Source organism: Dasypus novemcinctus, chromosome 3, assembly GCF_030445035.2.
Source record: "Dasypus novemcinctus isolate mDasNov1 chromosome 3, mDasNov1.1.hap2, whole genome shotgun sequence".
NCBI classification, from domain to species: domain Eukaryota; kingdom Metazoa; phylum Chordata; class Mammalia; order Cingulata; family Dasypodidae; genus Dasypus; species Dasypus novemcinctus.
The window spans coordinates 156,670,093-156,697,807 of NC_080675.1; the positions used below are offsets into that span (position 1 = coordinate 156,670,093).

General features: G+C 39.0%; 2 protein-coding genes across 13 annotated transcripts in view; one reads left to right on the forward strand and one right to left on the reverse strand.

The window, feature by feature from the left end:
• The window catches only part of ASB7 (ankyrin repeat and SOCS box containing 7), a 59,367-nt gene extending 44,102 nt beyond the window's left edge, over window positions 1-15,265 (reverse strand). The window contains exons 1-6 of one of the 3 annotated variants that reach the window (XM_058294621.2): window positions 14,611-15,230; window positions 14,337-14,428; window positions 13,006-13,135; window positions 9,616-9,715; window positions 6,770-6,891; window positions 4,685-4,946 (exon numbers count right to left, since the gene is read on the reverse strand). In XM_058294621.2, coding sequence (XP_058150604.1) covers window positions 4,685-4,895 — 211 coding nt within the window. In that variant the 5' untranslated portion in view covers window positions 4,896-4,946; window positions 6,770-6,891; window positions 9,616-9,715; ... (1 more) ...; window positions 14,337-14,428; window positions 14,611-15,230. Of the gene's footprint in view, window positions 1-4,684; window positions 4,947-6,769; window positions 6,892-9,615; window positions 9,716-13,005; window positions 13,136-14,336; window positions 14,429-14,610 lie in introns of all 3 variants that reach the window. The other 2 variants (XM_058294620.2, XM_058294619.2) reach the window with 2 other exon arrangements.
• Window positions 15,266-15,320: 55 nt separating this feature from the next.
• Window positions 15,321-27,715, forward strand: part of LINS1 (lines homolog 1) — a 28,959-nt gene continuing 16,564 nt past the window's right edge. For 3 of the 10 annotated variants that reach the window (XM_071214329.1, XM_071214330.1, XM_023589837.3), the window contains exons 1-2: window positions 15,466-15,548; window positions 25,247-26,723. Coding sequence is in view for 2 of the 10 variants with exons in the window: in XM_071214328.1 (XP_071070429.1) it covers window positions 15,501-15,548 (48 nt within the window). In the remaining 8 variants the exon portion in view is untranslated. Of the gene's footprint in view, window positions 15,549-21,732; window positions 26,724-27,715 lie in introns of all 10 variants that reach the window. The other 7 variants (XM_058294622.2, XM_071214327.1, XM_071214332.1 and 4 more) reach the window with 7 other exon arrangements.

Here is a 27,715-nt window from a genome sequence, read left to right on the forward strand (position 1 = left end):
TGGGGCTTTGCGGGCTTGAGGGGGGCTAGGGATGGGAGGATGGGTAATACTGCCCAAGAAATTGGGGGGAGGGTGGAGCAACATACGAACATAGGAGATTGTCAGGTGTTCGTTGAGAGTATAATGCTGAGAAAACCTTTTCAAAAATATAATAAGGAAAGTTATCTGTTTAAGATACTTAAAGGGGATAATCTGACGCAGGACAGACTCCTAGGGAATATGTGAATGCTCATTTTGCCATATTGGGTTATATCATTGGTAGAGACCCATACAATGAGAGTGAAGGTATGCCCACATCCTGGGGAGGACTGATGCCATCAAATAGAGGGAACTGTATCTCTCAAGAGAAATGGTGGCTCCCAGGGCATTAGGGTAGTTGAGCAGGTCAAGCCCTCAACACTGTTTCAAGTATCTCTGAACATGACTCTCCAAGAAATGAAGACTGACAGTCACTGTGGGCCCTAAGGGGAGGGGGAAATAGGTACTGAATAGATGGAACCAAAGTAACTGTGTGGGCAATTGAAGTGTTTCACAAGAGTATGGAAGGATGGACATAAGACATGTAAAATTACACCAAAAATATATAGGGGCTGATAGGTTAAAATGTAAATCATAATGTAAAAATAAGGTATCTAAAATTTTAGAAAATTGTATAGTCTAAAATATAAAACCGCAATGTAAACACAAATGTTACCTTGTTTGAAAGCTATTGTCTCAATATCCGTACATCAGTTTCAGTAAATATGGTATGAATATGTTAAAAGATTATTGCTGTGGAAGGGAAAAGTTTCTATGTTGGATATGTGGGAGTACTGTATACTGTATATATGAGTTACTATGATCTAAAACTCTTGTGAAGATAAGCTTAATAATTAGAAAAAAGAAAAGAAAAAGACAGGATGTAGAATTTTTCCAAGTTAATATGTATTCTATATCTAACCTTTAAACTCATCGCTATATTCCATTTTACTATTAAGGGAACGTGGCAATATATTGGGTTTCACTTTTCAGGAAGTTTTGGATCAGAGAGAGGTTTAACAATGGCAGCGGAGGAATACTGGTGTGGGATGTTATTGACAGGGGACACATGGCTGGCAGGGAGTTCTACAGGGCATATATCCAGGGTACATAAAAATGTTTGGATATTTTCATAGTGGAAACAATGAAAAACAACAACTGAGGGAGTGCTGAGTTCCTAGCCAGGGGAGTTCTATCACAGTCTCTAAAGGAACAGCAACAATCCCCCAAGTGCAATGGCAAAGACCAAAAAAGAATGAAGGTCCAACAATGAGCCCCTGATACTAATGACTATGCTTGTGAGCCTGTGCACCTGAAATAAGAACAAGGCCTAGAGCAGCAGTGTGCCTAAGAGTTACCTCGTGAGAGCCTCCGTGTTGCTCAAATGTGGTCAGTCACGAAGCCAAACTCAGCATGTAAATGTGTTGCCTTCCCCCCAGCGTGGGACATAACTTCCAGGGATGAGCCTCCCTGGCACCAAGGGATTACTACCAAGTACCAGCTGATGATGTAACTAGAAAATGACCTTGAATAAAAGGTTCAACTCGGACCAGCAGAATATAATATATGTCTACATATAATAACAGGAGTTAAAAATGCTTTTTGACCTAAATCAAGGGGGAAATGGAAAGGACAAATGAGTTTATATGGCTATGAGTCTCTACAAAAGGGCCGGGAGGTTATCAGAGGGGTTGCCCTTATGCACACCTGAGCAGAGTCCCAGAGACAGACAAAGTAGATACAACCCCAGGTATTAGTTCTTCTGAGGGCTACAGAGACCCACAGGTTTTATGGTCATGGCAGATGGAGTTCACTGCCATGTCAGTTGGTCCTTCTTTGGAGTTGGTGTTTCTGTGTGATGGAGCTGGACTCAGATGTGATCTTTGTTCACAAGCCTTTCCTGTTACTTTACCATAATTGTAGTTGGTGCTGGGGTTTAATATATACCCAGGGGATCTGAATCTCTGGACTGGCCATATGATAGCCAGGCCCTAAGCCTCAACAGACTTCAGCTCCTACACTCTGGTTTATTGGACTTACCCCACTCAGCGAACATGGAGTTGAAGAAGGTCAACTACCACACCATGGAGCCAAGAGTGCATACAACTGAAAGCAGGAGGATTGCATCCAGTATCCATGTGGAATCTAAGCCCCCTCTTGATATAGATGTGGAATGGACACAACCAATCCAAGGTCCATAGGATGGAGGAATAGAATATGGATTAGAGTGGACTTACTGATATTCTATTCATGAACTACTGTGATTTGTAATGGAAGAAAATGTGGCATTGGTGTGGAGAAAGTGGCCATGGTGGCTGCTGGGTGTGGGGAATGGGAGGAAGAGATGAGATGTGGAGGTATTTTCGGGACTTGGAGTTGTCCTGGGTGGTGCTGCAGGGACAATTACCGGACATTGTAGGTCCTCCCATGGCCCACTGGATGGAACGTGGGAGAGCGTGGGCTATGATGTGGACCATTGACCATGAGGTGCAGCGATGCTCTGAGATGTATTCACCAAATGCAATGAATGTCTCATGATGATGGAGGAGAATGTTGCTATGGGGGGAGTAGTGGGGTGAGGGGGGTGGGGGGTATATGGGGACGTCATATTTTTTTAATGCAATATTAAAAAATGAATAAAGAGAAAAAAAACAAATTAGTTATTATGACTGCGTAAGGACTTGTTTAAGCAACTAACACAGAAATAATACTTGGAATATAGATGTAGAGAATAGCAAATTGTGGTCCAGAAGCTAAATCTGGCCCTGCATTTGTTTTTGTAAATAAAGTATTAACTGGAACACAGTCATACCCATTTGTTTGCATATTGCCTGTGCCTGCTTTCACCATACAACTACAGAGTAGAATAGTTGTGACAGAGACCATCCTGGCCAGCAAAGCTTAAAATATTTTCTATCTGGACAGAAAAAGTTTGCCAATCCCAAATACAAAAATTATCTTCAAGTCTAAAGTAAAGTAAAAAACAAAAGTTGAAGGATAACATGGTCAATATGGTAACATTCATGTTAAAAACACACACACACAACACAATACCTCATCTTTTCTATGAGTACATGAAAATAGTATTAGATGATCTAGAAGGACAAACACAAACCAAATTCATAACCATGGATGCTTCTAGGCAGGGCCAGGAGGACCAGGATTGGGAGATGGTCAAAGGAGACTTTGGCTTTATTTCGAATTTTTTAAGGATCTGTTTTGTTTTAGGGAGACAATATTCATGTATTACCTGAGTAACTTAGCATTTATTTTTATTATTTTTTTTTAAGTGAGGCTGGCAGAAGGGAAGAGTGACAGGATTAGGTGCAAAAAAATCTGAGTTCTGATCTTGCTCTTAATTTTACTAAGCAATGCTAGAAGTTTAAGCTAACCCTAGACCCACCTTTCAGGGTTCAAAAAATTTTTTTTCCAGGCATTCTCTTATATTTCATCTTAATTAAAGTCAGAAAACTGGGGTTGATGATAGCGTGAGTTTTAAGGTAAGGTAAAATGAAGTATGAGCTAGAGTGGCCGGAAGGGATAGAAGACAGCTACAAAGAGGACACAATCCAGCAGATGGCTAGGGCATGGCAAAAACCAACTATCTCTGGCATATATATGAGTCTCATCTCAGGGCCCCCCAGCCATTTGCCTATTCCTAGTCTCAAGTTGAGCACCACCCTGAAATTAGTCCATGCTCACAACCACAGTATTCATATGTTCATATAATTTATATGGCCGTCCTAAAAGCTGTGCAACTTCTAACATTTTATGTACTTCAAGGAAGTTTGGCTATTCTTGTAACAAAGTTCCCTGAAGTATGGCTGTTCTTGTAACAAAGTACACCCTAGAAATGAAAATGAATTACAGCTAATGATCAATTCAGGCCCTAGAATGGCACAGGTATAATGCAAACTCAACAAAGCTGCTCAATACCACAACTTAGAAAGAAAATGTGAGTAGAGATGATATGTATAATTCATCTTTCAGAAAAGAAAGTTGAAATTCAAAGTGGAAAAGGTTAGGACAAATTACCATTTAAAGAATTTATGGGAATAGGGTTTTTCCAAGCAAAATCAAACATCAAATGATGTTTCCAAGTGCATAAATTTATACAAAATTAGACCTCAGACAGCCTTTGTACAATTCTGTAAAAGTTGGTTGTGCTCTAAAATAATAATAATAATAATAGTAATAATAATAAAAGGAGGCCTTAATAAAAAAGAGGTAAATTTCAAGGATAGGGTCATTAGCCTATAATGTTTAAAAGGACCTGTCTTAGGTCTATCTGCTTGAGCAACTGTCAATAGGGAGAAACTTGTCCAATTCTCTAATTGTGGGTACCAGAGTCACTTCTGCTTTTGAAGTAAAAGCAACTAGACAAATCTAAGAAGGGTGGTTCAGTTGGAATAAGGAAGAAAAACCTGGCTGGATATAAACTTCAGTTGCAAAAAAAAAGAACACTCACTGAATAAATCTTTGAAACAGTCTGGTTTTAACAAAACTCAGGATAATTATAGCAAATCTTCACAAAGATGAGAGAATAAGATGCTACGTATTAATGAAAGAGAAGCATAAAAAATTCCATATACATACACATTAAACTAAATATAATTTCAGTTTAAGTTTCTACTTGAGAGAAAAGGTTTCCTTCTATTAAACTCACCTCCGTGTTCTAGAAATACTCGAACACATCGCTCCTTTCCTCTTGCTGCAGAGAAATGAAGCAGGGTCCATCCATTAGCATCTCGGCCATTTGGAGAATAGCCTTGTTCTAACATCTTCCGTACTGTGTGAACATCCCCAGCAGCCACTGCAGCCTGAATCTGCAATTCCTCCTGGAGTTCAGGGTTCCTTCGACAATGGTGGTGTAACATCCTAGCTGAGTCCACTTTTTACAAAGGATTCATTAGGTCACAGGGATCAGCCTTTGAAGGTAGAATGCATGAAATTTAAAACAGTTGGTTCCTGATACTGAGTCCATTAAATATCACAGATTTTGCCATCGCCAAATCATGTAAACCCTAGTCAGACCAGTTTATACCACAAGTAATTAATAGTTGTATTAATTTTAAAACGTGTCTAAGACCAAAACTCTCAGTAACTTCCCTAAGATATTAAAGAATTGCAAAAAACAAAACCAGGCATAAATCCCAAAACTCTGAAAGAAGACATTTTTTTTGCACCTGCTTTGAATCTCAAAGCAAATGATATATGAACATAATAGGATGATTTTAGGTAAAAAAGGCCAGGCACTCAACAGATGGGATGCAATGGAGGGGGGTCAGGTGAATTCCATTTTTAGAAGTTCTGATTTCACGTGATGCACCACAAGTAATAAACCATTCAAGGATCCTATCAGAGATCGAAGTTATTAAATATAGAAGATCAGTTGCACAACTCATAGACTATGAAATTTAAAGACCTTTCATTATGAGAAGCAGTTAAAAAAAAAAAGGCAAAGAACTTTAGGCTGATTCCCTGAAATAATTCAACAATATTTTATTTTGGTCCAAGGATGAAAGGTTTGACAGGGAAAAGAAGAAAGTTGAGGGGATTAGTTTATTAGAGTTAAATGTTTGGATTACAGTTTCAATTTTTTTATTTCTGCTCCTCTCTGTCCTTCTCCACTTTATGACACTTGAAGCACAATTTACTATCCCTCTTTTGTTGCCAAATCCTCTTTTTCACTTTTCTAATTTCTGGCTTTCCAAAATTTCACAATATAAATATTCAAATTGTTGAGACCATATTTTAAATAAAACTCTTAAGAATCAAAACAACCACATGAAAAAAATAATTGTAAAGGAAAAGTACTGCACTGAATTCCTACAGTCTCTAATAGATTACATAAGAGGTGTGTTCTCAAACCCAATATAAAAGGAGACCTTTCAAGTGAACTGGAAAAGTCCAAATTAAACTGGTGAAAATGTGTATCTCGTGTGTGTGTCCATGTGTAAACACTTTTTTAGTGCATTTTTAAGCTTTTAAGTACAATCAGAAACTTAAACTAATAAGCTTTTAGGAAGCCATTCCATCTGGGCTAATTTTAAGGAATAGATTAGATTCCTCTCTTAATTAGTAGCTTCCTTTTCTAAAAATAAAAAAATTTATATGATAAAGCTCCTTAAAGACATTTTATTCTCATATGTAGGTTAGACATCTTGGGAAAATCTTGTTACCAATAATAATTTATCTTGTAAAAATTCTCATTATAGATCGTACCAAGCCTGGTTTAAGGCAAATCATCATGGCATAGGATTTTAATGTCCGAGTTGTTTTATGCATATATAAGAATATCATTATGAATTTATAAGTATCACTGTTAAGTAATATAATTAAGAAATAACAGTCTAACTGCTACAAATAGCTATTACCTCAGAGAAAATTGGGAAATGAGAGATTTCCTGACAATTTGTTTTCTTAATAAACACGATTTCCCCCATCTCTCCACTTAATTATTTTTTCAACTGCCACTAAATTTAAGTCTCTTATCTTAGAAATTTTAAAACCAAGAATCTTTTTGGAATGGGTATCCTAACAATTATTCTTTCACATAATTTTTTAACAGCTCTTAAATGAGATCTACCATGCAAGCAAAGTATTCAGACAATGTCAAAACAAACCTGGATTTTCTTTTAGCGAGTGCTGTAGGTAGTATATATCCGCTGACTTAAAGGAAGAAAGTAAAGTTAAGTGGGTTTCCCCTCAGAACAGATGAGATGACTCCAAGTCCAGCTCTGATACTTACCTTACAGAAGAGTGCCCCTTCTCTTGATATATGGATTGTCTAATAACCATGGTGTACATACAGCATCATGAGGAGGGGGATTAGTGTGTGTCCAGGCTGCCAAGCAAATGAGCTTTCTTAACCTAAAGACAAAAAAATTAAGTAACAATCATAAGAAAACTCCTAAACAAAAATAAAGAACCATAGTTCCTTGCCTAATCTACCATTTGATGAGCTTAAATTGCAGCACTAAAAATATATACAGGGAAGCGGATGTGTCTCAAGCAATTGGGCTTCCGCCTACCACATGGGAGGTCCTAGGTTCGGTTCCCAGTGCCTCCTGGAGAAGGTGAGCTGGCGCGACAGGCAGGTGTGGCAAGCTGACACAACAAGATGATGCAACAAAAGAGACACAAAGAGGAGAGACAATGAGAGACCAATAAACTAGGGAGCTGAGGTGGCTCAGGTGATTGCGCACCTCTCTTCCACTTGAGAGGTACCGGTTTGGCTAGAGAAGCAGACACAGAGAGCACAGCAAATGGACAGAGTAGACAGTAACCACCAATGGGGGGAGGGGAAAGTAAATCTAAAAAATATATATATATAAATATATATGTATATATCTAGGGATTTGGATGTAGCTCAAGTGGTTGAGTGCCTGCTTCTCATGTATGAGATCCTGGGTTTGATACCCCATCCCTCCTGAAAATAAACAAAGGAAAAAACCAACTTTCATTGGGGAGCAGATGCAGCTCAGTGGTTGAGTGCCTGCTTCTCACGTACAAGGTCCTGGGTTTAATCCCTGGTACGTCCTAAAAAATAGCTCAAGTGGTTTAGTGCCTGTTTCCCATGTGTGAGGTTCTGGGTTCAATCCTAAAAACAAGCAAACCAACAAAAAATCCAACTCTTATTGCTGACCAGATGGATGTAGCTCAGTGGCTAAGAGCCTGCTTTCCATGTATGAGGTCCTGGGTTCATTAACTGGTACCTCCTAAAAATATATATATATTTATCTACTCTCTATATATCCAGAGTAGAAAAAGAACTCAGATCAAACCTTAAAGAAAATTACCTCATTATCTACTTTAATCTCCAAGGTGGTATCTAACATGATTTCTTTTCAGGAAAGGAATTATTTTCTGAACCGGTCATTTTTTAAAAATGAGTATATAAAGAAAAGAATAAATCACACATTTGAAATGTGAATGCAAGCAGATTCTCCCCTTTCCTCTATTCAGAATATATTTTCAGATTGCTTCCTTTGAACTACTACTGACTGTCATTTGCTCTTTCTAAACAAGACTAAAGTGAGAATTTGTGTGCATTCAATACAGTAGGTGGTCAGTGCCAAGACTAAAAGGAAATTATGTCTTTAAATGCTGGTGCTTATGTTAATCATTTTGAAACTGTTATGCACACAGCAAACTATGTAAAATATCAGCAACAGTCTAACCAGTTTCCCCATATCAGTTCTGAAAAAAACTTCCTTCTCTAGATCAATTAAGTCCAAGCTCTGTGAATTCCATTAAGTTTAAAGACTCATAAAAAGAAACTGACTTCCACAACTTACATCAGAATCACTCGAAGAATTACTTAATGGGAGAATAAATAAGGGAGAAACTGTCACCCATTCTGTCAGTTGTAGGTGTGACCACCATACAAATCTTCAGACAAGGAAACATACAGCCTTCTGTCAACCTGATGTGCTATGGGCAACAGGGGTAGTCACAGGGTGCTGCTGGCTACACAGCAGAATTTTCAACCTATTCAAACGACCATACTTCATTCCTACCCTTTCTTTAACACCTTATTTTTCTTTGTCAAATTTCTTCAAAGAAGGCAAATCCTTTGCCAACTTTTGCTTGGATGTAAAATTTGAATTAAAACTATTTCTAAACAAATGATTTAGCCAAGAACAGAACAACTTCTATAGGGCAAGCTGTAAAAAAGTACAGAACCACCCATATAGACATGACAAATTCTAAGACTGGGGCAGGAAATATGCAACATGAACCTGTTTATTTTGTGATGCCACAAAGTACAGAGGTTATCAGGCCAAAACACAATGATGGGGATATGTCAATTTGACAGAGGAACCAATGAAAAAGTTCTCAATGGCCAAAAAAGGAATAATTTGAGCAATTAAATAAAGTAATACTGGATTACAACCCAAAGTATAAAATAAGTATCAGTGAATCCACATTGAAAAAATAATCAAATAAATAAGAGAAGGCAACTCTCTTATAAGGAAGAATTCCGTATAATTGATGTAGATAACTTTCTCCTCTAGGAGGTAGCTCGTAATTCTCCAATCCCTAAGTGTGGATGGTATGAAGCGACTTCTTTCCAAAGAATACAGCAAGGAAAGGAGAAAAGAAGAACTTTACAATGAAGAAATTGAAAACACTACCTCAGATAGGTAAGTTGAATCAATATGATGTGATGAGAAGGATGCTTTACCTCTGTGGTCTTCCTTCCCTAAACCTATATAATTTGGGGCTAATCATGAGAAAAGGTCTGGACTATATAGTTAATAATAATGTATAAATATGGGTTCATTAACTGTGATAAAATATTTATCAATGTAAGATGTAAGTAAGAGGGGAAATTGGGGGTGGGGGTATATGAGAACTCTCTGTACTATCATTGCAATTTTTCTGTAAATCTAAAACTATTCACAAATAAAGCTTATTTTAAAAATGTAAGCCACTACTTCCAATGATGCACTGCAAGCAATTCCACCAGAACTTGTGATCATTTTTCACATGAGCTATATGTGCATCTCGAGAATGAACAGCACTGGATGCCTTATTTCTAAGCATGTCCTCAGTATCCCCTGCTCCCAAGAGAAGCGGAAATGACCTCACATGTTTCGAGCCTTTAAGAATCCTTGTTCGAGGTGGTTTCCCTCTACCTATCACGGCTTCCATGGGGGCGATTGGGGTGGCAGGGAGGAGGGCCCAAGAGCTGAGAGTTGAGGAGAATATAAAATGGTATTAATTTATCATAATATCAAGAAAAGGTATTTTATTTAATAATGACGTGCCAAAGTTATTTCTTCCCACGAGAAAGAGGTACAAACTATAGCAACCTATGATAATTCCACATGCGCTACTTCAGTCAGACATTCAAATCCTACTGAAGGCCTGGCATGTGGTTGGCCCAGTGCTAGAACTTGGCCAAAGGCAGGACCAGTGCTTGGTATTTTAATAAAGTTCTGCATACTTAAATAAAATAATCCTAGAAATTATAAGATTTATTTTTTTGCCCCTTTCTGAAACCACCAGCTGCTATAAATAACAACCAATGGTCTAAACAAAAACAAAAAAAGCACTCCTTACATGTCCCTGGTGCATGAATCTTTATAGGAAAAAATCACATACACACATACAACCATACACACGATCCTCACCAGCTATAACATCTTTAATAATAAAGGACAATGTTTTATTATCGAAATATCCCAGGAGACCAAATTAATTTTTCTTGGTGTTCTTTTATAAGTACTGTACCTAAACAATGTATAGTTATTTGTGTATGTACAAATATGAAAGAAAAACCTATTGAACTTGAAAAGCAAACACAATGTACAGTGATAGAGGTGCCTATTGAAAACCACAGAGAAATTACAGAGATGAGAAAGGAAAAAGCCTATTTCCCCTCAGGGAATGCAAGTCTAAAATTTGATAGTTGATAATAATCACCTATAAAATAAAGGAATATGGCAAAGAAGGTAATTTCCTAAATAATATTTGTTCAATGTAAATTATATTAAAATAATGATGACTTATAGATTCAGAACTACTGACACTCTTGAGAGGGCAATCTCTACAAATTTCACTGCAGGTTTCACAGTCAAGAAAAATATCTGTTATTCCTATGTGGGGAGATCATTTAGTCGAATGTTAATACTGTTTTTAAATTTTGCGAATTCATCTTTTCTACTCTAATGTGGGTATCAAGAGAATATCTAGGCTTCTAAGCTTTTATACTGCTGATCCTACTAGAAATATATTTATTTAGGAAATAAAACAAATGATCACCTAATTCACACCAAAATTTACATTTGGCAAAAGTGATTATTCATTGATGGTGTTATGCATATTTTCAACAAAAGTACATACATTTTTTATTAAGTGATGTAAATTAGAACTATGCTTTCTGATTTCCCACAAACTAGAAACAAGGTAACAGCTTGCACTCAAAAAAAGAAAAAAGCAGACAAAAAAAAATATATACACACACATAAAAGAAAAACAAACAAAAAAGAAATAAGCATTTCTTTGAAAAGTAAATAAAGATACAGGATGGTAAGGAAATAAAATCAGCAACTCCAATAATATTGGTTCTGAAAAAAAAAATTTTTTTTTTAAACCACCAAAGGCTCACAAGTCCTAAGAAAAAAAAGACTGATGTAAAACCACTATAAAGGCGGAATCAAAGGGTGCAAGATATCTAATATATGTGAGTATGAGCCCTATTTGTACAATTAAGAGCCTAGGACCCCCCAAAAATTAAAAGTGCTATTTTGGTATCACTCAACATCGTCAACATGTTTATATTCTAAAACAAATACGGGCATTGTTATTTCCTCCAAATTACTGGGCCTTTATATTACATAAAGATTTATCATCATGCACAGCTTATCTCTAACTCACATATAACTCAAGAAAAAACAATTTTCATGAAATGTGGGTAAGGCAATAGAGGAAATTTTATAATTTACTTATATAGACCTAAACTCCAAGTTTAAATCATGAGTATCATAAATGAGGAGATCTTGTCAATAGCATCCTATTAACCTACATCTGAAGGCATTTTAGTAGCCTTATTTGTCAGTGCCTAGAAAGTTTGCTAGAAAAGAGTAATCATTCTACTTAGGCAGTGCATTCAGTGAAAGTCAGGTATCAGATATTGTGATGGTTAGGCGAACATGTCAATTTGGCCAGGCAATTTTGCCCAGTTGTTTGGTCAAGCAAGCACTAGGCTAACTGTAATACAAGGGCGTTATGGACTTTAGTCACCACTGATTTTACTGCAGTGGTAAATAGTAGATAGCAGATTACAATTACATCAATCAGGGAGACTGCCATCAGCAATGAGTGATGCTTTATCCAGTCAGGTGAATGCCTTAAAAGGAGAAGTGATTCCAGCATTGAGTGAGAATTTCCTAGCTCGTCTTAGGGCAGTCAAAGTCTCCCAAAACTCATCAAAAACCTTTACTGGACTTTCATTGGAGCCCCTGGTAGCAGCCTGCCTGTGGAACCTGGACTTGTGCATCCCCACCATTATGCGAGACTCTTATAAAATCACACGCTACTGACAGATATTTCTTGTTGTTTCCCTAGAGAACCCTGACTAATACAGATGAGTTTATATAAACTGTTTTTTACTTTAGACTTTTTGCAGGTGGTATATAATCTTGGTGGTACCAAAGTTAAATGCGAACAAAATAGAGATACTGAACATTCAATAATATTAGATAATTGATTTCATTACTTAGGTGTAAAGAAATTAAGTATTGGCATAGAATACTAAAGATGCATCACTGATATCATCAATTAAAATAAATTCTTCTCCCTATGTGACCATAAAATTTGGTGACCAAATTGATCAGATTTTTTTTTCAAAACCATGTGACTGGTAATACAATTAACACAAAGTTAAGAGCCAGACTGAAAAATACAAACAACCTATGTTAGCAAATAAATATACAAAGTCAATATTCTAAATGTTTGGCAAAACCTGTACCGAGCACTCTGAATCATGCTAATACTAGGAATATACATGTGCTGACAATTTATATATACTCCCTAACCTTAGAAAAACTATTAAAAGGTTGAGAGGATCAATGATATATTATTTAAGCAATATGAATGAACTGGTTGGAAACCAGGGGATAACAGTGTCCTCTCTTTATTCCACATGCTTGGCTCTTAACCACGAACCCTTACCATCTGGGGTGAAAATACTCTTCAGAAATGTAAACACCCTGGGGTTATATCTACATCTGAAAAAAATATTTACCTGACAAGGCTTAAATAAAAAATACATATTTTATTTTGATCAAAAAAGCAAATTTCAAGTATTTTAGCATTTTTTAAAAGTCCTAAGGTAATCATTAGGTATCAGTCTGGTAGTTTCCATACTTAAATAATGAAATTCAGTCTTTAACTTCTGCCTAGCATTTACTAAAGTGGTCAATTACCTCTGATTCTTATACATACATACATACAAAGGCTGCTCTAAATTTTCACCTTGCAAGAATCACTGGCAGATGTTTATTCTAAATTCCATTCAGTAGTATACAAGTTCCCTTTGTTGCCCAGTTCCAGGTCTCAGAATATGCAAGCCCTCAGATGAGAATCCCCTTAAAAGTGTCTTTAGCTGTGTCAAAGAGAATGAGAAGGATCAATAAAGGTATTAATTTCTTTTTGGTGGAAGGTAGAAAGTCCAGTGGAACTGAGTAAATCAAAGACTTAACAACTTGTTATTTTAAGTGCATCTTTGTTGCTAAAATTTCCTAAACTAAGATATTAAAATAACCCTGAGATTAGTAAATCACTTTAAAATCTCAGGTCACTTGGACGTTAAACGAGTCAGTCATTTGAACAATTTCCGCATTAACTCTTGTATCATTTCCCTCCTCATACCCCCTCTTTAGGAAATACATCTATATCCTCAACTTACCTTTACTGCACTTTCAGAGTCAAGAAAAAATATGGTAGAAAGGTAACCACATGAATTAGTCACTTCATTTTATTCTAACAAATTCTCTGTAAGAGTTTTGAAATAAGCAATCTTATTTATGAAGGCTACCTAAAAAAGGCCCAGATTTCCAAACGTATCAAAGCATCCTTTGTTTTAAATTCTTGAGTGGTGTAAATGATTGTTGGCAAAACAGTGCGTAAATTTTTATAAGTTCTTCTAGAAAATCTTTCAGAGTCCATCCACATCTGTCATACACAAACACATAAAACACTCCAACAGTTAATTATATTTAACTGCTTCAGGGGTGGATACTACCTTCATACCAGACACAGAGATTTACGGTTTACTGGAAAAACATTTTTTTTTCCCTGAAACTCATAAATTCCAAGCCATTACTTTATCTTCCCCTACCAAATCCTTATCAGTTAAGTAATTCAAAGATTTTCTAATGGGAGAGGAAAGGTGATAGGAGGAAAGAAGGGAGAAAACAGTAAATTGTAGTTTAATTAAAAAGCAGAGTCATTCAGAATTAACAAGCAATTAACCAGGAATTGTGGTATTCCTAAGGGAGTAAGTGGGGGAGGAGGGAACTCGAAAAAGGTCTCAAAAGCCTCAGAGCAAGGTAAATGACACCGTGTACCACAAAATAATGCAAAGCACGGAAACGCAGTGTGCTGAGAGGAAGGGGAAAAATATGTCTCAGGGGTAGAGAAGTTATTCGATGATAAGGATCAGGGCACTGGCAGTGTTGTTTTTGCTAAAAAACGGGGGAATGGAAAGGGTGCCTTCCCAGGCAACCACTCTGAAAATGAAGCACTGCTTAATGAGATAGGGGCCAGAAATAAACAATGGGGGAAGGGAGTGCTGTATTCATTACCTTTATAGAAGATGCTGGTCAGAGGAACTCTACTACTCCGGTGAGTGGGCAGAGCTCTTCCTGCTCTCTCGTCTCCTCCAGCCAGTTTAAACCTGGAACACAGAACTGAGTAAGTGGTGCAGTACCCCAGGGGCGAGGAGGAGGGGTTTCTGAGAAGGGGCCAGCAGAGGAAGGGGTTTTAGAGTGGCAAGGGCAGGAAGGAAGGAGCAATGATTCTCCTCCCTCCCACCCTTCCAGCTAGCCCCTTCCCCTCGAGGGAGGTAACTGACTTTACCTGTGTCCTCAGTTACTGTTTCTCTTCCTCCTTTCAGCCTTCTCCACACTCACCAACTTCTCCATTGAAGAAACACCACAGGCAGGGCCGGACACAGGTATTCCTGATTTTTCTCGGGCGCCTCACGGCCCCAGCCAGCAGAGCATTCAAGACAGCCAAGCAGGCTGGAGCGGACTGTCCCGGAGGCCGGGCAGACTTAGGGCAGGGGTGCAGGGAGGAAGTCCCGGCTCGGTGGGGGGTGGGGGGGGGTAACAGTCCTGGTCCGGGGTCTCTGAGCAGAGGCTGTCGCTCTGCCTGTCGGAGGTTCCCAGTATAGCAGTACTCAAGCAGTCTAGGGTCAGCGAGGTTCCGGGTCATACAGTGTCCGAAGTGCCAGTCGCGGGGATTCTGGGCGGGGGGCTTTCAGGATGCACTTTGCACTGGGCCACCCCCGCCCCCTCCCTCCAGCACTTTGGGGTCACTGGGGTGGGACCAAGCCTTCAACAGCCAATCAGCGGCCGCACTCGAGTCTGAGCCCCAAGCCGTAAACCAGGTCTGGGGTGGGTGGAGGTGGGGGGTGGGGACGACTTGGTTGGTTGCTTGCTTCCTTCTCCCCTCCTGTCCCTCACGAGCTCTCACCCCCTGCCTGCCGTAAAGCCGCCAGCGCATTCGCGACAGTTAGAGCAGGCGTGCCCGATCGGGTTAGGATTCTTCTCCAATTGGCCTCACTCGCTTTCCCCGCCCCAGGCTTCCCCACTTGGTTTCTGCGGCTCCACCCCCGGCGGAGGGACTCCGAGCTGTTGCTAAGAGACGTCGTATGCTAAACGGGGTCACTGCGCATGCGGGAGGAGGAGGGCGCCTTGTATGTTCCGTGAACTACGGTGGCCCAGAGGGGGTAGGTCTTCGTCGGAATGGCGGTACAAAGAGCTAGTGGCCTGGGCCCGCCAGATCCATGGAAGGTAATGAGTATGGCCGCTGACCTCGGCGGCGGGGTAGGCGTGTGTGCAGGAGACTGAGAGACGGGTCCAAGGACTTAAGGTTGGGAGGGGAAGGCGTTTGGAAAAGAGCACCGTGTTACTCCTCTCCACCTCAGCGCTTCTCTCGAGCTAGTGTCCGGTCCTGCCGCGTGTTTGTCGGTCTCTAAGGCCAAGCTAGGGACCAGGCTGGGGATGCCTGGCTTAGCATTGAAAGAGAGGATTCTCTGATGGTGGTGCTCGTTCAAGGACAGCAACCATCACAGATTCTCGTGAATGAAGAGAAAGGAGGAGTGGGGAAATTGCCAGATGGACGTGTTAAGACAGGGTTTAATACGTGCATTTATTTACTTAATGAGTGTTGAGTGTCCAAATACTGTTCTAGTCGTTGGGAAGATAACAGATGAAACAACAGATGCAATCACTAGACAAATTATTAGGTCAGGTTGAAGAAAGTAATGCAGAAATAATGGGATAGTTTGGCTAGGAGGTGAAAGCTTTTGATAGGCAGGAAACGTCTCTGAGGAAGGGACATTTGAGCAGCGATCTGAAAGAGGAGGAGCCACTTACGCCAAGATCTAGGGGAAGAATTTTCCAAGCAGAGCGAATCAAAAGTTTGAAGGTTCTGATGCTAGAATAGGTTTGGCTGTTTACAGAAACTGCAAGAAAGAAGGCTAGTGTTGCGGAAGCAGAGTAAGGGGGGGAATGATTGACAATGAGGTTGGCTGCAATACTGTAGGACTTTCTAAGCCATGAGAGGGGAGTTTTATTATCTTATTTACTTTTGAAAACTCCCCTGGCTGCTCAGTGGAAAAGACTCTAGGGAGAAGCAGAGCTAATGGAAGCATGGGAAGTTGCAGTAGTCCAGGCCAGATAACATCCTCTTCTGTAAGTTTCCCAACAGAGTAGACATTTGTCTCCTACTAGCGTCTTTGATGAAAGGCCTACCTAATTGTATATTTTTAAAAATTTGATTATATCAACTACTTTTATATAGTAGTTCAAGTATATTAAGACGTTTTAGGGGGAGTGGGTGACTTTTCCCCATGACATTTTCCTTTACATTATCATTCATTTATTCAAGACTACTTGTCTGGTGCCTTCCATACACTCTACTTATTGTCTAATGTAGGTACACTAGATTCAGTCCAAGAGAACTCATAGTTGAATGTGGGGGAATCAAAACTAGAAAATGATTAGGGACAGTGTGGTGAGATCAGTACTCTGATATTCGTCTCTGAGGGAGCACTTGGCAAGGCCCCCTAATCCTGTCTTGTATATGTGGAAAGCTTTCTGGGGATAGAGGTTTCCATGTTGAAGGTTGAGGGAGAAAAGGAGAAGATTGCATATAGTCCCACAGAGTGGCCATCACAAAGGCTGGGAGTCTTTAAAGAACCCAGATCTTCCATGCGCCCAAGAGAAAACCTGGAGCTTATTTTGTGAAGGTAACAGAGGTGAGAAGACTGCAAGAATCAGATGTTGAAGGGCCTGATAAGCCATGTCTAGGGGTTTGGACTTGATCCTAAATAAATGGAGAGGTTTTTCAGAAAGAAGTGGGTATAGGAGGGGGCAAGAAACAACCACTTAGGAATGGTGCAGCTGTCCAGGGCAGAAGAGATGTACCATGATAGTGGAGTGAGGATGGAGAGAGGTGGGGTGAGAAAGGGTCTATGAAGAGGCCCAGGTTCCTAGCCTGGGTAACTAGGAGATATAGACACCACATACTGAGATGGTGAGTATAAGAGAAAGCAATGTGAGGGGGGATACAATAGGTTCCTGTGGACTCCCAATGGAGTTTTCCAGGTGACCTTCAGATACTTACAGAGCCAAGAATAGAGAGAGATAGACTGTAACTGTGAATTCTGCAGGCGTTGGTGTGGAGATAGTATTTGAAGACATTAAGAGTTAGTGAAATTGCTCTAAGGATAAAGAGGACTGGATACTTAAAGGTCCCAACATTTAAGAGACTAGAAGAGGCAGAAGATCCAGCAAGGGTGACTTGAGAAGAAACCTCCAGAGAAGAAGGAATACTAAGAGAGTTCCTTGGTGTTAATGTGCGCTTAAAAAAAGGCAGAAACGTTTTCAATGGGAAGACTAGATAATTACCTATATGAACAAATGCCTATTCTTCCTTTAGAAAATTTTTTATTTTGGTCAGCATTTCTACTGATGATATTGTAAGTGGAAGCATCTTTTAAGAAAAAAGAAAAAAGGCTGTAGGAGGAAGGAGAATGAAAAGGTAGCATTTTAAAGTCTGAACCCTTACTGTAGAGAAGGCATATGAACATTGTGGGTTAATGAATAAAGTAATATTCTACCATCTCGTGAGCTCCAAAAGTTTCTTTCCCTTGTTCTGTGTAAAAATGCTTAAAAGAATATTCTTACTGAGCATTTGCTTGGATTAGTGGAAAAAAAGTTTTGTTTTATTTAGAGCTAGATGGCAAACCATAAAATAAAAGTTTGTAATCGATTCTGGCTATTTCTATAAGCTAAATCTATCTAGAATGTGTAATTATCAAACTGCATATTCAAAAGAATGAATGTTAGCCTCAGCAGCTTCAAAAGAAGTTTCAACAAGAGTTCAGAACAATGGTACTGTAATTTCGAATAAAGTAACTCTGCCTAAAGAAACTACTTTGAAAGATACCACATATTTTTGTATGTACTATTTTTTTAAATTAGCTATTTTGTTTTTATCCCATTACACTTCTAAGCAATCACTTCCTATTAACTCCTAAATGTCCTGTTCTCCTCCAAGTATATAGCAGAATTATAATCAGAAATCAATTATATTCAATAATTTTAAATATTATATATTTTAGGAGCTTTTGATTTTTCATCTCTACCATGATTTCTCCCTGGTTTATTATCAAAAGAAAATAACATGACAGAAAGTTTGGAAAACACCTATAATACAATTGCCACTTTCGTTTTTGCACATCTTTTTTTCGTTAAACACATTACACAAAGTTGCTGCAACCATACGTTGTATATTGTTTTTTTTCCTAGACTTACCTGTTTCACCTTAAGTAATTGATTCTACCTTAATCAATTCCTTCTTTCCTTGACCACATCCAATCTCCATTCTTCTTAACGTTATGAATTACAGAGTTACAAGGGGCTTTAAGATTTATCTAGGCCAGCGATTTTCAAATTTCCTTAGCAATGAGAATCAAGTGTAAAAAACAGATTAAAAGTAGTATTTTATTAGCATGTGTTTAACCTACAAGTTCAGTTTTATAACATTTACTAATTATAGAACCAGGTTATTTTGAACTCAAAAAAAAACTGAAGGAGAGAAACAAATAAGGAGAGAACATTTTCAGACTTACAGCAACTAAGCACCCAGTCAGTTCAGATGGTCGGTTTGCTAAATGCTGGTTTGGCCAAGAGATTAGGGTCCCAGGGCTTCTGAGTGAGAAAACGGAGAGTTGTTGCCTAATTCCCAACTCTTCAAAATCTCTGGCTATTAGTTTTACATGTGAAATCCTTTGTTCAAGTTAAAACAATTTATTAAATGACCAGGATGTTCATAATCAGGAACATCTGATTGCCGAAATTTAGTAGGATGTGCTGCTAGATAATTCTAAATTGTTTTATTGAATTGATGCTGTTAAATTTGATCATTCTTAATTTTAACTTTTCATTTCTTTAAAAACAGTTTAGATTGCAGAATAGTTTTTAACAAGTTAAAATTGATTAGGACATACTTCATTCCCCCTCTTTAAGGTAAATCTCAAAACCACAAAAATGGAAACACTAATTTTACAACACATGCACAAAGTAATTCAGCATAAATATTTATTGAGTTTGAATTCATAAAACCCTGCCTCCACCAGAATCGAGTTTATGTCCTGAGAGAAAGAGACTTTAATGTTGGAAAAATACTCCACCTCAGAGCTTCTGATTCCATTGGTCTCCTGCATTCCAAGCTCAGTGAGATTTTCCAAGTGCCCCAGGGATTTCAGTTGTGCTGAATTACAGTTGTGACATGTTCTGTAAGATAAAGCACTGCATTGTGAGATCCAGAAATCAAGTGTATCACAGGAAGGCTTATGAGAAAGTGAGAAAGTCATATATAAGCTTAAACCAAAAGGAAAAGTGGGTAGAAGGACTTTCTAACTGGAGGGAACATCATGCCAAGGCTTGAGGTCAGGAAGGAGCCTTTCAAGATGACTCAATAAAGGAATATTGGTCTCCTCCTGCTTGAGTTTGTAGAAGTGTGTTGCACCGTATGAGCCTTTTACTTTTTTACAAATCTTTGAGAGTGTGCTACTATTTTTTTAGGTAGGGTAGCTGACCTTATTTTCTGAACTGATAATCAAGTCTTGTTGTCTGGTTGTGTGTACAGAATTCGGATTTGTTTGGTAAAATCTGGGTATACTTAGTCACAGTGGCAGATACTTGAAATAGTGGAGGTAGAGGGACAGGATACAGTGGGGCAGGGAATAGATGGTGAGGAGGAGTGATTAAAGAAAGCTTTTCAATTAAACATTTCGTTTTGAAGCATGGAACTGTATTTTAGCAACTAAGGGTAAAAAAAGTTTTATATTAATCGACCAGAGGTTTTCCATTTTTAAAAAAAGGCTTAGCATTAGAATAATACAATATAATCCTAATGAACTCAGATTCCTTATCAATAAAATTGGGTAGATCGGGCAGTGATTCTCAAAGTTCATTCCCAGTCCAATTCTCAGATCCAGAGTCCAATTCTCTGATTCATGCCGAATCAGAATCTCTGGGGAGAGGGCCTAGGCATCTGTATTCTGGTCTAGGTCATCTCTGAGATGTCTTCTGGTACTACATGGCTATGATTCTCCTGTCCAACAACAATTGGTTCTATGTGAAAAAAAAAGTGTGCCCTTGGGGAGTGGTCAACTTAGTAGTGCCATCTGGGAAGGATACATGTGGGTATTTTCTTTTGCTCAGGTTTATGTTCAATGTTAAGATCCCTCAATTATTTCAGTCTTCTGAGAACAAAATGAGTTCAGGGCGTGTCTAAACTAATTCAGGCTCTTCATGAATCTGTCAAGCAGTGCTGCATTTGTTGATATTTGCATATCCTACCCAATGTAAAGGAAACTGAGATGACCCCAAATTGTCTACTTGTTGGACTTAGTGGGACCTTTTACTTTTGCACTTTTTTCATCTTTGTGACCATGCCTTACTCCTCTGCCCTCCCCACCCTCTTCAGTGGCCCTGTATTTGTTAGCTGGTTCTTATTTCATTCCTTATTAAGAATCTGATAACCACTTTGTTTATAATTGTTAATTAACAGGCTTTTCCTTCTTGCCAAAAGGAATTTCGGGCCTGTATCAGAATCCTACCTTAATCAGGACAATTTACAGTGGCAGGGTTTAAATGTTCTCAGTGTCTCAGTGGTAACCTGGGAACTTGTTTAAAGTACAAATTACTGGGCTGCATCCTGGAACTACTGCTTTCGAAACTCCTGAGGCTGGGTCTTGCAACTTGTTTGTACCAGCCCCAGGTGATTGTAACTAAAGTTTGAGCATCACTGCTTGAAGGAAATCAACATGGGGTGGTCTGAGACTGTTGGTATGGAGAGAAGACAGTTCTGCAACTCAAGAGAGCAAAGGTGACCCACCCTCCTTCCTCCCATTTCCTGTTGGATCCTTTTAGGGGTGGAGAGAAGAGTGGAACTGGCAGGGCGAAGGAAGTGAGTGCCTCAACCTCTGCCTCCAGTATTACCACATTCTCGTTAATGGAGCAAAATTGATTAGCCTCTTGGGCTGGGGTCAGATTTGAAGTTATTGTTGAATGAGGCTAAAGCCCAAAATTGAGAGTTTCCCAATTTGTTAGCAAACTCTAGGAGCTAATTCATTTAAAGAAAAGCAATTTATTCACCGTATAAAATATTATATCATGAAGGGAGTTATTTTTCTGTATCCTGAATTTAAGTATAGAGGTTATCTAAAGAAACCCTCCTAAAAAAGTCTTTTTTTATAACATTGAAAGAAAGATTAAATTATTAACAGCTTGTTTTTTGATAATTTTGAAGTTAGAAGTTCTCCTTTCTTACTTAGAAGTATGTTTTAAGAAAAACTTTTTTTTTAAAGATTTATTTATTTATTTAATCCCCCCCCCGGTTGTCTGTTCTCTGTGTCTGTGTGCTGCGTCTTGTTTCTTTGTCTGCTTCTGTTGTCATCAGCGGCACGGGAAGTGTGGATGGCGCCATTCCTGGGCAGGCTGCACTTGCTTTCACACTGGGCAGCTCTCCTTGCAGGGCGCACTCCTTGCGCGTGGGGCTCCCCTACGCGGGGGACACCCCTTTGTGGCACAGCACTCCTTGCGCGCATCAGCCCTGCGCATGGGCCAGCTCTACACGGGTCAAGGAGGCCCGGGGTTTGAACCGTGGACCTCCCATGTGGTAGACGGATGCCCTAACCACTGGGCCAAGTCCGTTTCCCCAAGAAAAACATTTTTAACGTATTCTTAAATTACCATTCTTTTCAGTTTTTGACCAGAGTTTTAAAGTCAAAATTCTAATATGTTCATGTTTACATTTTACTTGATCTTAGTGAAGTCCTGTGCATTTTAACATTTAATGATGCTATCTAAAATCTAGCTGAAATGATTTTTTCCATTAAACTTTTTATTTTGAGAAAATGGTACAGTAACAGGCAGTTGGAGGAAACAATACAGAAGAGATCCACTGTATTTTTTCCCCAATTTCCCCCAATGGTAGCATCTTGTAAAACTGGAACAAGATCGCAACCAGGATATTGACACTGATACAATGCACTGATCGTATTCAGATGTCCCCAGTTTTACCTGTATACATTTACAAGTGTGTTTATTTAGTTCCATACAGTTTTATCACATGGGTAAGTTAAAATGCCCACCACGAATCAAGATACGGAACAGTTTTGTAACCAGTAGGGTCCCTGGTGCTGCCCTTTAAAACTAAACTGTGCCAACTAATCTGCTCTCCATCTGTCTAATTTTGTCATTTCAAGAATGTTTAAACATGGGATCATACAGTATCTTACCTTTTGGATTTGACTTTTTTCACTCAGCATAATTCCTTTGAGATCCATCCAAGTCCTTGCCTTTTTGTTGCTGACTAGTATTCTGTGGTATGGGCATAACAGTTCACCCATTGAAAGACATCTGGCTTGGTTCCAGTTTTGGCTATTATGAATAAACCTTCTGTGAACATTCATCAGCAGGTTTTTGTGAGAACATACGTTTTCATTTCTCTGGGATAAACACTCAGGAATGGAATTGTTGGGCTATATGGTAGATGCACATTGACTTTTTAAACTGCCAAACTTTTTTCCAGTGACTGTACCATTTCACATTCCCAACAACAATATATGAGTGATCCAGTTTCTCTGCATCCTCATCAGCATTTGGTGTCACCATTTTTTGGTTTATTTTTTGGTTTTGTTTTGTTTTGTTTTCCAGCAGTATTTCTTATAGGAATCTTAGTGATCACACAGTACTTTACAAGAGTGTCAGATATAATGATGTACACAGTCTAAACAAAATAGGCTGGTTAAGAATTTACATAATGTGGTAAAAATACACATATTTAAAGTCAGCAACATTAATAGACAGAGGCATGCTGAGGGAGGAGTCAAGGAGGCTGCAGATCCCTTCCTGGCTGGGCAGGAGCATCCATGGGAGCAAGACTGCTTCCCTGCCATGACAGCAGGCCACGCCCACTAGAGATGTAGGCTGAGCACACACATCTAAATATATAGAGGAAGTGCTGACCTGTACATGGACGGTCTAAACTGGCATAACTCTGCTCTTTCTGTGCTTTTCCCACAAAATAGTAAACAGTGAACCCCATGCACGTAGCAGAAATCATCAGCTCATTTATTCTGGATGGAATTTTGAAGAGGTTTAATTCTTGACATTAATATTTTTTTAAAAACTATGTCTCCTTTTCCAGATTTCCTTCAGAATTGACATGCATTGAAGAGTGGGGGAATTTTGATGTTTGCTGGATTTTTTCAAGGTTCTTGGCTGTGTTACAAAAAAGAATTTAAGAACATGCCAGTTTAGTTAGGCCATTAGTTTATAAGAAAATGAGAGAAGAGAAAGGAAATAACAGATTATGGGTTCCAGATATACTTCTGGGCTGGTCCAGGCAGAGAGAGGGAAAAAAGGACAAAAAAGGGCCAATCTAGCCTCTGGAGCTTGTTTTTTAAACCATTAATTATTCTGCCCCTATGCTAATGGAGAGGAATTCCAGTTGTTTGCTCTTTTGATTGATTACCCCTCCAGTCAATCCTTGATAATGTCTGGGGCTTTTCCTTGATCCTGGATGATCTTAATCCAGACGGGAAATTCTCCCAAAGTCCTTCCAGGGAGGGGTCCATGGCCACGTGTTCCACAGCCGTGTGTTTTGTTTTGTTTTGTTTTTGCTAGGTTCCAGATTCATCTTTTTATTTCCTAAACTAGCCTGCTTCAATAAGTACTCTTAAAAATGTGAGAAATACTTAACATTTTAATTGTACACTTAACAGATAACATGAATTACCTATTTAAGCCAGAAGGTGAAAGGAAATCCATCTGAGTTTTAGTTTCTACCACTGTCCTAATGAAAGAAATGCAACTGCTTGTTCATTTACTAAATCAGGTACTAGTTGAGTTCTCAGAGAAAATCCAAACTAAGAAATGCCACTCCTTTTTTCTCTCTCGGACCTTTTTAAAAGATAGACCAAAATTCTAAATTACTCAAGATTCCTACAAAGCTGTGGCATTTTTTCTGCAAACCAAGGCAGCAGCTAGTTGTTTTATAAACTTATTCATGCTGCCTGAGCCCTGACTTGGTATCTGACTTACTAGGAATCAGGGCCATGGGACTGCAGCTCAGGCTCAGAGTGGTTTTTCTATACCCCCATGTACCCTGCTCTGCAAAACTATTATGGCAAGTGATTTTCTGGGGACTTAACCTTGACAACACAAGCTTCAGGATCCTCCCATGGAGATTTCTACAGCTAAATAGAAACCCTTCTCTGAAAAGTTGGCAGGTTCTGTGTTCCTGGAGAAGACAGTTATCTCTTAATGGCTATAAGTTACTTTTTGAATTGCAAGTTCCTATTAGGTAAAAAAAGTGCATTAAAATAACTCAAAGTTCTATTTTATTGGCAACTTTATTGCAAAGTCTTTTATTTGAAAACTTCTAAAATTTAGAAACAAGATGCTCTAGGTTATATAATACAGTTTTCCAAAGTTGAATGTGCCCATTTGGAGCTCAGTTTTTCTGCTTGAAATACAAAAAAACTTCCTAAAGGTCCCAGGTGGGAACACTACTGTTTGATGACCTGTGATTAGATGACTGATCAAGCTCAGTTGTAACACACCCCCCACCTTTTTTTTTTATTTTCCTCTGTGTAGGGCTTTAGCAGTTCTAGAGTAGATGCATCTGCTAGCTTTATACCAGCAATTTCATTTCAAATATCTCCATAGAGGTATACACCATGTACAGGAACCCATGTTCATTCTTCTCGCTTTCATATGCTTCAGAAATGGGTGTGGAAACACCATTTGTTTTCTTTTACCATTGGAAGGAAGCTTGATTGGCATTCAGCTGCAAGGGTCTTCTAATTTATTTGCTCTTTTTTTTTTAAAGATTTATTTATTTCTCCCTGCTCCCATTATTGTTTGCATTTGCTGTCACTGTTTGTTGTGTTCTGGTCTCTTTCTAGGAGGCACCAGGACCTGAACCCAGGGATCTCCCACGTGGGAGGGAGGCACTAATTGCCTGAGCCACTTCCGCTCCCTACTTTGTTGAATCTCTCATTGTGTTTCCTCACTGTCTCTTGGTTGTGGCATCTCAGTGCATCATCTTGTCGATTCAGCTCACCGCACCAGCCCATTTCGTCAACTTACTGTCTTCCAAGACTTCTGCAGGAGGCACAGGGAACCAAACCTGGATTTCTCATGTGGTAGGTGGGAACTCAGTCGACTGAGCCACATCCGCTTCCCTAGTTCACTCTTGTTGACATGATCTGGTACAAGGAACTTGATTTTATCCCAAACGGGAAGCTTCTCACCCTTGTATCTTTCTATTGTCACTGGTACTTGGGGAGGATAATGTCCTCAGATGAGTGTGGCGCTGCTTGAAGTTCTTCTCAGATCACATAGTGGGGTGAGGGCCATGCAGTGGCTACCCTAGGGCTCTGGAGGTTACAGTGGCAAAAGATCTGGCTCTAGCAACAGCCATTTCCCTTCACCATTTTTTATTTTAGCTATTTTGATAGATGTTATAGTGGTATCTGATTGTGATTTTAATTTGCATTTCCCCCATAGCTAATGATATCTTTTCATGTGCTTATGTGCTATCCCTATACCCTCTTCAGGGAAATTCTCTTCAATTCTTTTGTCCAGTTTCAAATAAGATAATGCTGTTTTTTACCATTTAGTTTTGAGAATTCTTTATATGTTCTAGACACTAACCCCTGTCAGATATATGGTTTGCAATGCAAATATTTACTTTTTGTAGCTTGTCTTTTCATCGTCTTAAGAGGGCCTTTCATAGAGCAAAAGTTACTCTTTTTGATGAAGTCCAATTTATCAGTTTTTCCTTTTCTGGATCCTGTTTTTAGCATCAAATCTAAGAACTCCCACAGATTTTCTTCTACATTATTTCTAAAAATTTTAATTTTAAGTTTATGTCCATTTTGAGAGAATTTTTACATAGGGTTGAAATCATTTTATATGAAGTAAAATCAGGGTCTTGTCCCTCAAAACTGTTGATGAATTGATTATCAAGGCATGGCTAGTTTGGTTTTTCATGAGTTGCTTGGTTTTGTGTAGTATTAAAAGCAATTTATGGGGAAGCAGACATGGCTCAACTAATAGAGCATCCACCTACCATATGGGAGGGTCCAGGGTTAGATACCCAGGGCCTCCTGACCTGTGTGGTGAGCTGGCCCACGCGGAGAGCTGCCGCATGCAAGGAGTGCCCTGCCATGTAGGGGCACCCCTGTGTGGGGGTGTCCCACACGCAAGGAGTGTGTCCTGTGTGAAAAAAGCACAGCCTGCCCAGGAGTGGTGCCACATGCACAGAGCTTATGCAGCAAGAAGACGCAACAAAAAAGAGATGAAGTTTCCCAGTGCCACTGAGGGTGCAAGCAGACACAGAAGAACCACACAGCGAGTGGACACCAAGAGCAGACAACGGTAAGGGGAGGGGAGAGAAATACGATAAATCTTTAAAAAAAAAAAAAGCAATTTATAATAAAATTCAATTAGGTGAGTGCCCTGACTAATGTTCAGCCTTTGGTCACTGAGTATCTTTTGAAAAAATAATCCTGATTTGAATTGGGAAGTTGCATAGTTAGGAAGTTGAGTGTTACTTGATCTTCTTGATTTTAGATTTTGTATAGCAGGTGAAAATGATTCTGAGCATCAGTATTCTGTTTTACATATTCTGGGAGTAGGTACAGAAAGTGTGAAAGATTTGGCTGAGTTACTACTTAGACATGGGAAGTTAGTATTAGAGGTTTCTATTCAACCATTATCCTGAGACTTGGAGGCCCAGAAGAAATTTGAGGAGCACCACAGCAGAAAGGTTTAAGGCACAGGCTCTGATATTAGACTCTGAGTTCAAATTCTGACTCTGCCACTTAACTAGCTCTGTGACTTAACCTCTCTGTGCCTCAGTTTCCTTGTCTGTAAAATAGTTATGATAGTAATACCCACTCATGAGATTATTGTGACACTGTAACTTAGAGTAATATCTGCATAGTAGGCACTCAGTAAATTTTAGCCATTATTATCCCTAATTCATCAGTTTTATGTAAGGATGGATAAGAAATATGCTATTTTTATATTAAGATTCACATGGCTCTATTAATGGAATAGAATGCGTAATTCAAATAGCTGAGGCTAGGCTACCTAGTATGTGAGTTCACTCTCCTGCCAAGGGGCATTTTCTGAAAATACTAAGAGTAGCACCACACATTCACTTCTCCAGTACAGTGGCTTTAAAAACTTGTCAGCATCCTGACCACCCTTCCCCAGACACTCTACTATGTCATTGTCTCCTGAAATTTTGATGTCTGCAAGCTACACCTTCCTCCAGTGCTGGATGGTAATGCAGCCTGAGATTGTACCAACCTTGTAGCAGCCATTTAAGAAAAAAAAAATGTGGTTAATTAAATCCCTAGTTT